Below are 12353 nucleotides of genomic sequence, written 5' to 3'. Positions count from 1 at the left end.
TTCTTCCATGTGGGCTTTGTTGCTTCTGAGCTAGATGGCAGCTTGTTTACCTTCAAGCCTAGATGCTATATCTTTTGATAGTCGTGCACCATCAGCTTTCTTCACCACATTCACGTATGCACCCACTTTGTCTTCAGTGATTGTGTCGGGAAGGTGAGCATCATGGAATGCCAGTTTAATAGAACAAAGTGTTCTTGCATTGAGAGAGTACTTGAGTGGAGGCCCAGTGTCCATCTGCTACCTCAATACTATCTAGTCTTAACATAAAATATTTTCTACCCGTAATTAAGGGAATATACTTGAAATTAAAAGCTGTTTCTATTTGTAGAACTTTGAGTTAAAAGAAATACTAATAGAATAGCTAGCTACTGTTGGGTTCTAAATTCCTGAATACATTAATTAATAGATTGATGCATTCCAGGAGGCTGGCTAACTTGTGTGATGCTACCAGTTATGGAAACTCAGTTCTTTAATGTTGTTAGTTGCTGAGCATACAGCGCCTAACTGAAATGTCGATAATAGTTCTGAGGGAGAATTACTTGATCTGCTGCTGTAAAGATTGAAGTCTCTGGAACTCTCTTTGGGCAGTTGTATTCTGTCCTATAAGGTCACTATTGATTCCCGTGGTACACATGAATATCAGTAATTCATACGCGAAAGGATTCTCTCACTTTTATAATTACTACTTTTAATTAGCAATGGTTGTCTTTTTTATTTTGCTTTGAAGTATTAATATACAGTTACAGTTTTAAACATATTTGATGGTTGTCAAATTATTATCCTCACTAATATTCATGTTTCCCATATTCATACAGTAGAAGCTCTTCAAGTTAGCTTTTGAGTCCTTTTGATTCCATAGCAATGGGGTTAGTACTCTGATGATTTCATTGCTACCTAATGTACTTGTTAGGGCAAAAGTCAGACTTGCCTTATGATACCATCATTACTACCAATGTTATGAATTTAGAAAAAGAGTCTATACATTTCTGTTTCTGCACTTGTTCTTGAGAGAGGAATGAATACAAACATTTTTCCTTTTGTTGCATTACTTTTCTGTATCTTTAAATTTTTGTTAAAAGTATATCTAATCAGAAAAATAGTTTTTAATGTCTTAACTGAGAGAACTTTGTTTTTAACCCACCCCACCCCCCCTTTTAATGTTTTTAGACATTTGAAGACAGTGATTTGTTCCACTTGATTGGTGTCATCTGTGGATTAGCCATCTATAACTTTACTATTGTGGACCTCCATTTTCCTTTGGCCTTATATAAGAAACTACTAACAAAGAAGCCATCCTTGGATGATTTGAAAGAACTAGTACCTGATGTTGGGAGGTTAGTTGTAAAATGTGACCAGGATGGTGTTTAAAATACAGGGAATTTTCCTTCTAGGAATAATTGTAGCCTTCTAGGAATATTGTAGTCTTGTTCAATTTCCAGTTCAAAAAAAAATTCTTTATTGATTACTCAGATTAAAATTTTCTTTTGAAAGTATATTGAACTATTTGTTAAATTTAATACTTTATGAATTATTTGAGTGCTTTATAACAGATAATGAATAACAGATCATGTTTTCTTATGGATAGTATAATGATTCATTTGGACTTTTATTTCTGATCTAGTTCATTCAGTGCAAAAATGTATAAAATTCCCTTTTTATCGATTACACAAAATGAAAAGAAAATTGTATTTAAATACAAGAAATGTTGAAAATAGGTAACAAGATACATAATCATTGTATTCAGGAGAGATAAAAACCTAAATAGTATCTTCCCTTTGCCCCCCAAAATGGTGTGTCCTATTATTGCACATCAGCATTCTGAACAAAGTTTAAAGGTACAAAGTAACAAAAAGGATTTTATCAAAGAGTAAATAGAAAATATATGTTTATAAACAAAATAGTAAAAATGTATCCAATAATGTTGTACCTCAACGAAACATATACATTGTTTTGCAGAAGCATGCAGCAATTACTGGATTATCCAGAAGATGATATAGAGGAAACATTTTGTCTTAATTTTACGGTAAGATGAAAAGACATAGGTTGGCCTGATTATTCATCATCCCTTTTGTTTAACAACTATACCTTTTGTTTTGTTTTCTTTATTTTGATAGTTATAATTTTAGAGAATTCTTTAGCTTACATAGATTGAACATTTAACATGTGCAGGCCTGATACAGAAATATCCCTGATTGTGCAGTGGTTAAGCATTTGGCTGCTAGCTTCAGGTCATAGTTTTGAACCCACCAACTACTCCAGAGGAGAAAGAAGTTAGGTCACTTTAGTAAGGATTGCAGTCTTAGAAGCCCTATTGGGCAGTTTCTACTCTGTCCTGTAGGATGACTATGAGTCAGAATACACTCAGTGGCTATGTATTTAGGTTTTTGGTTTAGCCATGATGCATGCTTTATTTTAATTAACTCATTACAGCCCCCAAAATTGTAAGTGTTCTATTATTGCACATCTGTATTCTGAAAGAAGTTTAAAGGTACAAAGTAACAAAAAGGATTTTATCAAAGAGTAAATGGGAAATACATGTTTATAAGCAAAATAGGATCCCCATTTTACAGATGAAGAAAACTGAAAACAATCCTTACATGTCAGAAGCAGTATTCATACTGTGAATTCAAAGCCTGTGTGCTGGATCGGAATATGAAGATTTTTATAAATTCAAGGCATCCTCTTTCCAAGTGTTCATTTTTTAAAAAATGTTTTAGTCTGCAATTAAAGGAATTCTTAGATAAGATTTTCATAAGAATATTACTGCTTCAGAGTAGCATCTGTCCATCCTGCCTTTAGATGACATATCATAATACAAATGCATAGTAATAACAATACCATTGTATGCAATACTATTTTGAAAATAAAATTGCAAATCTTGTAAAAGATGTAAACTTGTGTCAGATTTGTGAAAGGGATATTGAATAACTGACCAAGTCACATGCAAAGTCACCAAGGAATGATGGTCTGGCCAAATTAGACTACTTGTCAATTAGAGAAAAGTTGCAAAAATTACGAGTGATTTAAATGCTGTGAATGAGACTTTAGGAGAAATGATAGAACCTACTCTTTTTTCCCTTTTTTTGTTTATTTTCCTCCCAAATAACCCATGTTATAACCTTGTGGTCAAAATCAAAGCTGACCAAAGATACACTACTCTGCTGTCAGATAATTGGCTGGAAAAATTACATGTCCTCCCCAACAAAAGGAGTTTGACTATTGCTTGATCCTTTAAAAAAAAAAGGTACATAGTGCAGATACAGCAAAATTTACCAATTTAAGATAAAGTGAATCAGTGTAATTTTACTGTTCCTTTTCTATTGGACTTTTTGTATTTACTATGAAATTTTGGTTCCTCTTCAATTAATTCATCTTTTTCCATAATAATTGTCCTTGACTCTTTATTGATCCCCTTGATTGAGATCTGAGTAAAATAATTTTTAATTTAAGTGTGTAAACTCTTACATATGCTTAAGAACTTTAAGTCAAACATTGTCTCACCCTGCCATTTCTTTCTTTGAAATTTTTAGTGGTTCTTTCTTGTTTAGGAGCCTTGGTGTGAGACACTGAGTTAGTTAATCGGGGCTGCGGTCTCAGGGAGAAAGATCCTGTAGTGATTGACAGTCTGAGAACCCCTACTGAGCAGTTCTGCTCTGCCCCTTAGGGTTGCTGTGAGTTGGAATCAACCTAATGGCAGTGGATTTGGCTTAATTTTCTTTGCAAAATAATAAATTTCAAATGGGCTTCAGCAATATTTGTAGTCTGGTTTTCTTTTGATTTCCCTTGTGTTTCTTCTTTCATCCCCAGATTTATTGTATCAAACAGCATTCCTTAATATATATTTTCTTCATTGTTTCTAAGGAATATACTATAATAAGTTTTCATAGCTCTGTGTTTCTCCTTGTGTCTATTCTTTTGTTGCGTCTATGTGCTCAGTCTAAGATTCCACCCACTCCCAGTCACTCAGAATGCTAAGCCATCATTCTAGGTGTTTCTCAGATGGCATTTCCTCCTTGGTCTTTCATACTTCCCTAGATTTAATTTAGAATTAAGTTTTCTTTATCATAATATAACATTGTGTTTGTTTATTATAACATGATTTTACTATAGTGAATTGTTGCCGTATCATATTTCCTCTCTTTTGCTAGCTAGTTAACTCCAGAACAGGAATATATTTCCCACTTCCTGTTATCTCACTACATGTTAGCAGATACGAAAAATAAAAGATAATCCAAAAATAGGGGAACTAAAAAAAAAGATGCAGAGGTTGGAATGATATTATTTGGAGGAATTAGCCAAACTGGTAAGGAAAACACAAAGTGAGAATAATCGACAGACATAACCAATACAGAAGTAGTAATTATAATGTGGAAAAAGGTATATGTTTTAAGCTGATTACATACTTACACTTTGATTCTGTTGCATATCCAAGGAAAACGTTCTTTCTGATTAATGCTTTTTCTTGAAGTAATTGTTCTAATATGTTATATACAAAAAGCACTTTCCTGTTCCTAATTAACTTAAACATTTGGCAATTTGTAATTAGTCAGGGTAAAATTTCAAACTACTAGAAAGGATGAAAATTTTTAGTCTTCACTTTATGGAGAATTAAATAAGGTTACAGAAATTTACCTCAAATGTACTACTACATAACATTTAGTAAAATAATGCTAGAATATATTAATAGATTATTAAAGTTTTGAATCTGACCTTGATTTTATAAAATTTAAATTAATAGATCACAGTTGAAAATTTCGGTGCAACAGAAGTGAAAGAGCTGGTTCTAAACGGTGCAGACACAGCTGTTAACAAACAAAATCGGTAAGTGAGTGGTAGCACCTTTAATGCAAGTTTTAAGATTGAGTAACTTTCCTTCACTCCAGAATACTTAGAAACATGTCACAGCCTTAAATTATAACTCTTCTAAACTCAGTCTTTGAATAGTTATCGAGGAAGTAATCTGTCTTTTACTTCTGAGGTTCCTTTAAAGCATTAGTGTGAAGTAAAGGAATTTTTTAAAAATCACAATGATGACAAAGAGAAGAAGGAGGACCCAAAAGCAACACTTTTTGAGGCCAGACAGTGGTGAGTAGCTTTAAGCATTCAGAAAGCTGCAACATGCAATGGACTGTGAAGCCACAAAGTCAGCAGGTTCATATTGCAGAACAAAAGCACAGGCATGGAAACAACAGAATCCATTGGAAAGTGTGTAGGGTTGGCCAATGCTGAAAACAGGAAAATTGGCTCTTAAAAGAAGCAGAAATCTTTGTCCCTTAGAATATCAATAGTCTGGCAACTGCCTTTCTCCAGCCTGGACAAAAGATTAGAAGCTTCCATTCAGAAAGATTGAACTAAAGGGAGTGTAGACTTGAGGATACTTCACTTCACAGCCATGGGGAAGGCCCTGAATGTAAAACTACAGAACTAAGCACAAGTCCGTAGTTCCCTTCTCTTTGACCCTGTAAATTGAAGGCTGCTTCTCTGGAGGAACTGATTAACTTAAATGTGAAAGGATAGCCAAAGGTCAATAGCTATTTAAGAAAAAGCAAACCAAACCAATGATTAAAAATGTCAAGGAACCAGAGGCGAACCAGAATAAACCAAAGAAATAAATTACTGTCCTCAAAGTGTTAAGAGTAATATCCAGGTAGATACTTTGAAAACATTGAGGGTGAAGATTTTACAGAACATACTGGAAATTTACTAAAGAAATGGTATAAGAAAACTTCCCAAAATTAATGAAGTGTCTTTTAAGATAGAGCCTGTGGAAGACTGAAAACAGAACCATTCCTAGGTGCCAGTTAGCCAGTTGCTGTATCAAATCAACTTCAAGTGTTGGTGATCTCGTGTCCGATTAGAACTGAGTTCCATAGTTTTCAGTAGCTCATTTGGGGAGGTAGATTGTTCTTTTTTTCAAGTAGCAGATCGTCCAAGGCAGCTCTAGGTGGATTCCTCTCCAGCCTTTCATCAACTGGACCACCCAGAGCTGCTAGGGAAGGTACATGAAGTTTTAAAATCCCAGAAACAAATCCTGAAATTTCCCCCCAAAAGAAAGTCATTTACAAACAATTAAGTTTCAAAATAACACCAGACTTTTAAGGAACAAAAAGATAAAAATCCTGGGAGAAAAGCTACCTTAACTTAGAATTCTGTATCCATAAAGTATCCAAGTATGTGGATATATAAAAACATTTCCATACATGCACAGTCTCGAGAAAATTTACTTCTGATATATTTTTCACAGGAGGTTACTGGAGGGTAAGCTCTACCAAAACAAGGAATTAAAACAAGAATGAGGAAGACACAGAAATCAAAACAAAAACCGAAACAAAAGTCAAAAAGCAGAATCCAGTACAGGAGAGAGGCAAAGAGAAATTCCCTCTGCAGGTACCTCATCTGTTTAGATTTAGGAAGAGCTAACAATCCAGGTTGGATCAAGAGAACAAAGGGATCCAGAATGATTGTCTCCAGGAAGAAGAAAAAATTTAAAGGAAGTGATGCTAATATATTTGAGTGAATCTACAGGACATTGACATTTCTGTTGGAGAAGTTGGGGATAAAGCCGCAAACTAGAAGAAATAAAAAGTTCTCTTTAAGAAAAGTAGTGTAAAAATGAGGTTAGCTATGAATATTTGTAGTCATAATAACGATGATAATAGAACCACGATTGTTTTATAGATATGAGAGCATGGAGAAATGAATGGGGAGTGGGACAATTAAGTACAAGGTAAACTTTACGTTTTCCTTTAGCTATTTCAGTTTGTTGGATAATAATAAAAATTGAAAATCAAAACATGAAGATAAATGGCAGAACGAATAGCAAAAGAGCTAATAAATATTTACTAGCCTTTGAATGGCAGGAGGTCAGGTAGAGGATAGAGACCGTCTCTTTTATTTTCTTCTAGTTCTTTAGACAACCTAACTTTGTGGCTTTTGCCAGAGACTTGATCCAAATGATTTTAATCCTGATTCTGCTACTTCAGAGTTATGTAATTTTAAGGTAAGTTGGTTGATCTTGACTATACCTCAGTCACCTTATCTTGAAAACTGGAGAACAGTTATAACTTCTCCTAAATGGTTATGTGAGATAGTAATTTTAAGATGCTTAGAATAATACCTAGCACTTGTACATGTTCAGTAAGTGTTGGGTATAATAATTATTATTAGGCATTTAAAACTGTATTAATAATAAGCTATTTAAGTGATAGAATTTTTAGACAAAATTTTGATAGGGAAAATGGCTCAGAATATGTTTTTGACACAGTTTAGACTTTAGAAAGTTTTTCTTTCCTGTTTAGAGTTTCTTTTGTTGGGATAATCTCAATAATATTATTTCACACAGATTATCTAGTGTACAAATAATTAACACTTTTTTATATACTACCAATCCTAATTAGATAATGAAAGCATTATAGAAAAAATAGGTTTATACAAAACAATTTTGCCTTTTTTGTTTTATAACTTGGTAGGAATAATATCTCTAGATTTGTGAATTAACTAGTATTCCCATATGTAGAATCATCTATTATTGTTCGGGAAACAAGAAGGTGAAAGGTAAGCCCTCTAGCTTACCTTCTCGTGTTTTTTTACCTAGATAGTAGGTAAAAAAGAATTCATCTGATTGAGCAGATAGTAGATAAAAAATAAATGTCCCGTTTCTTGGAAACCCAAGGGGAAATAAAAGCCTCTGAAGTCTTATCAAATAGTCTGGATTCCAAAGCTCTTGATTGTTCATCACTTACTATATTTTAACGGATCACTCTTTTCAGGCATGCCTGTGGGGTAGTGCATATAAATTTTGGATGGTTTGTGAAAATATTTTTAAATTATTTTGAAAATAATTTGGATTGCTCTGTCCACCAACTAGCAATAGAAATGTTCAGTTAAGAGTAGCCTACCAATGACAGCAAAATGAATTTATATGCCTCACTGATATACAAGTTTTTGTAGAAAGAAAAATAGGTTTCTTTATAAACTCTTTGCACCTTTACATACCCACAAAAACCCGATGTGTTGTGAGGGAGGCAGGGTTGGGAGATAGTGCACTTAGAGTTTGTTCCACCAGGTCAGACTGTTAATCAAGCAACCTGATTTGTGGCCAACAGAATGGTTTTGCCACTAAGACAATGCATCTGCTCACATACCCATTTTGGTATGACAGGTTGTTGTTTTTGTTTTGTTTTGGGCAAAAATGGCATGCCTCTTTTTTCTTACTCACCTGGTCTCGCTCCATGTAACTTCTTTTTGTTTCAACGAATGTAGAGGACATGAAAGAACAGTGATTTGAGGACTTAGAAGAGGTGAAGAAAAAAACGAGGGAGGTGCTATCAGCCATCCAAACAGATGAGTTTGAAAAGTGTTTCCAAGAATGGAATCGTAGATTTGATAAATGTATTGAGTGGAATGGAGAGTACTTTGAGGGTTATAACATTTTGTAAAGGAATTTAAATACATAGCTTTGAAAAAAATATTACACGTTTATTTGGGGGGCTCGTATACATTCTCAGTTTTATAGCTAAGTTTTAAAAACACAAACAAAATACAGTGCATTCAAAGCTTTAATAAAAGACTACTCTCCATTAAAAAGATTTTTATAATCTACATGTGTGTTTGTTTTTTATTTCTAGGCAGGAGTTTGTTGATGCTTACGTGGATTACATATTTAATAAATCAGTGGCTTCCCTATTTGATGCCTTTTATGCGGGCTTTCATAAGGTCTGTGGTGGAAAAGTCCTTCAGCTCTTTCAACCTAATGAGCTACAAGCAATGGTGATTGGGAATACAAACTATGATTGGAAGGAACTGGAAAAGGTAGGAAAAACAAATCCATGACGTAGTTTAAATGAAATGTTGAAAAAAGAACATGGCTTATTGATGGAAATCTTACTCTCCCATTTGTTTCCATGTTACAGAATTGATTGCTGTCATTTTATAGCAACCCACTTTTTTTTTTTTTTTGGCTTATTCCACAGTGAATGAATTTAAATTGTGTATGAATTAGAGATAGAGTTTTTGGGTTTGATGATATTGATCGTCATATATAGAAAACTATTACTTCAGACGCAAATGTTAGCCCCAGCTAAAACTGGATTTTCCCTCTGCCTCAGTTCTAGCGAAACCATTATGAAATGTGCTTGTCATGCGTAAGATCTTTGTTTTCTTTTTTACTGAATAGTCTTTATTAGTCTTAATTTTAAGTTTTTTAGCATTGAATAAATTCATGTCATAATCATTTAAGTGATTTAATTATTTATTTTAACTAATAAAGGGAGATTTGGGGAAAAGACTGGGGATTTTTAAAACTTTTTACCTTTCTTGTGTATCCAAGTTGTGAAATCTTTCTTCAGAAAAACATTTACTACAGAGTTATAGGTAAACTCAACTCTGAGAAAGATATATTCTGGGTATACTTATAAATTTTCTATCTGTATTTTTGTATTATTAATTAGGTATTACACACTTAATAGAATAGCTAACAAAAATGCTGATAATGTTAAGTGCTAGTAAAGATACAAAGCATCAGTAACTCTTCTCATACAATATTAGTGGGAATGCAAAATGGCACAGCCTCTTTGGAGACCATTTGATTAAGCCCTATGTTGTGTTGTTGTTGCCGCCACCAAGTTATAGTGGCCCTGCCTATGTCAGAAACCTTGCCATGTCCTGTGCCATCCTCACAACTATTGCTAGATGGATATGAGTCCATTGTTGGGAACCATTTGACACCCTCTGCTTTTCCAAATATGATGTCCTTTTCCAGAGATTGGTTTTATCTTGATACTACTTATACAACCTAGTAATCCCATTTTTTGTTAATATAATATCCACACAAAAATATTTAAATGAGCCAGTTTGCATGTTTAGCTCTGCTCCCTTCTACAGTCATACTGGGAAGGCAATAAAGGAATAAAAATAGGAATATACCCACCTATTCCATCCCCCCACAGGGAACAAAACACAGCTTTGGAAGATGGAAAACAAATAATAAATGAGTGACTTAGAGCAAAGAAAGTTTTGTTCTAAACCTCCAGAGCGACAGCCCTAAAGAAGCAACCTATTTTGTACCCTCAAATCTCTGAAAGGATCGAGAATTGGTACACCCGGTTACTAATAGCAGTATTATGAAGTCGGACTAAAAGCAACAGGATTAGTTCAAAGAATCATCAGACTTCTTTTATATTCCCTCTCCTATTCACCAATAGAATACTTTGGTGAGAGGTTTTAAAAATCTTGGATACCAGTTAAAACTCTGGGGACATTACCAGAAATTTGCTGTTGTGATGTTGGGTTCCTTCAAGTCAGTTTTGACTCAGCGACTCCAGGTGCAACAGAAGGAAGCGCTGCCCTCGACGATCATGCCCGCAAAAGTCCCAGGACTGCTGGAAGGACAAACTGATCTATCTTGGAAAAAGTACAGCCAGAGTGCTCCTTAAAGGCAAGGGGGGCGAGGCTTTGTCTTACATACTTTGGGTATGTTGTAAGGAGAGACTAGTGCTTGGAGAAGGGCATAATGCTTAGGAAAGTAAAGGGGCGACATAAGAGGAAGGCACTCAAGGAGATGAATTGACACTGTAGCTGCAGCAATGGACTTAAGAATAGGAATGTTGGTGAGGATGCAGGGGACCAGGTTGTGCTTCATTCTGTTGTGCAAAATATTGTGTCAGAACTGACTCGATGGCACTAACAAGTCCATTTTATACGTGCCCTGGTTTATTCCATGCATACACGTTTTTTGGTGTGTGTGTGTGTACACATATTTGATTCATTTACAAGGAATTTTTCCAGATCATTTACATTAAAGAAAAGTTACCCTTTTTTCTTTCCCTACCACATGGCTCACATAATTTAAATAAGTTAGTAAATTAATTCATCTTAAAATGTAAGTCTTTTTATTCAAACTTGTTTGCAAATAATAGCTAATATTTTGTAGAAACTGGATTTTAATTGCGAGTTCTAAAATAGAGTGAGCTCAAAATTCAAGAAGCGCCTGAGAAAATGTTTATTGAGCTGCTACTAGATGCCTGATACTATTTTGTACTCATTTAGTTACAGTCCAATAAAGACGCTAGACATTAAATACTTCATTAAATTGTGATAAGTACACTTGTTAAATACAAAGAGTTTTAATAAGTGATAAGGAAGGGTGAACCTAACTTAGGCCAGACAAATGTGGGAACCTCTCAGTAGGTTTAGCTGCAGGAGGTAAGTAAAGATTTTGCTCCCTGCAGGTTTTTTCTAGGGCCTGAAACTGACTAAAACTTACTATATGATTGTTGAATAAATCAATTAATAAATTAACTGATATTTAAAGGCAACTAGAAATAAGTCTGACAAGTAATGAAATAAAGAGGAAATGTCTTAAATCAGTGGTTCTCAACCTGTGGGTCAGAACCCCTTTGAGGGCCGAATGACCCTTTCCAGGGGTTGCCCGATTCATAACAGTAGCAAAATTACAGTTATGAAGTAGCAACAAAAATAACGTTATGGTTGGGGTCCCCACAACATGAGGGCCTGTATGAAAGGGTCGCAGCATGAGGAAGGTTGAGAACCACGGGCCTAAGTAATTGGCTGAGGGAACAATGTCCCAAAGCACTGATGTTGGAAGGCGCTTGTTACCTAAGAGGAAAAGTAAAGGCCGTGTATGACTGGATTGCAAGAATGTTTCAGTGTCAATTATGCCTTTACCCTATTTTTTTTTACTGCTAGCATTCCTGAAAGTACAAATATATTAGTTATATATTGCTGTAAAATTTCCCAAACTTACTGACATAAAAATGACACCTCACATAGTTCCTGTAGATCGGGAATTCAGAAATTACTTCGTTGGGCACTTCTGGCTGAGGTCTCAAGATTGGAGTCAAGATCGTGGCTAGCATAAAAAGGAAAGAAATCCTAATAGATGCTCTAAAACAAATGAACCTGAAAACATCATGCTTAACTGGGGGAGGGGGGAAAACACGATGACACACACAGAAACACCAAATATTTTATCTCATTATATTAGAACTGCCTAGAGATAGTAGTTGTCATGAACTTGCAGGGAGGTATGGAGATGGAATATATCGTAATGAGAACAGTTTCTGTTTGGAATGTTGGTTGCACAGCAACATTGTATGATTAGTGACATCAGATGTTACAATTAAAAATGGCAAGTTTTGCACTGTGTATTTTTTACTATGAATATATATATATATATATAGATATGTTGGCAGGTAATGCTGTTATCTGAAGGCTTGAGATTTTCTTCCAGTGGGGCTTACTCACATGGTTGTTGGCTGGAAGACCTTTCTCACCATATAATAACCTCTTTTCATAAGGATGCTTGAATGCCATTATGAAATAGCACCTGTGTG

General features: G+C 34.7%; 1 protein-coding gene across 1 annotated transcript in view; it reads left to right on the top strand.

Annotated features, from left to right (window-relative positions):
• HERC4 (HECT and RLD domain containing E3 ubiquitin protein ligase 4) overlaps window positions 1-12353 on the top strand; it is a 134871-nt gene that overhangs the window by 118816 nt on the left and 3702 nt on the right. The window contains exons 19-22 of the mRNA XM_004701380.2: window positions 1168-1334; window positions 1957-2023; window positions 4739-4821; window positions 8628-8811. Of these exons, the coding sequence (XP_004701437.1) occupies window positions 1168-1334; window positions 1957-2023; window positions 4739-4821; window positions 8628-8811 (501 nt within the window). The remainder of the gene's footprint in view (window positions 1-1167; window positions 1335-1956; window positions 2024-4738; window positions 4822-8627; window positions 8812-12353) is intronic.

This window comes from Echinops telfairi, unplaced genomic scaffold (genome assembly GCF_000313985.2).
Source record: "Echinops telfairi isolate 266 unplaced genomic scaffold, ASM31398v2 ScPeMD7_70;HRSCAF=299, whole genome shotgun sequence".
NCBI lineage: Eukaryota > Metazoa > Chordata > Mammalia > Afrosoricida > Tenrecidae > Echinops > Echinops telfairi.
This window is presented reverse-complemented; position numbering and strand designations above follow the sequence as displayed.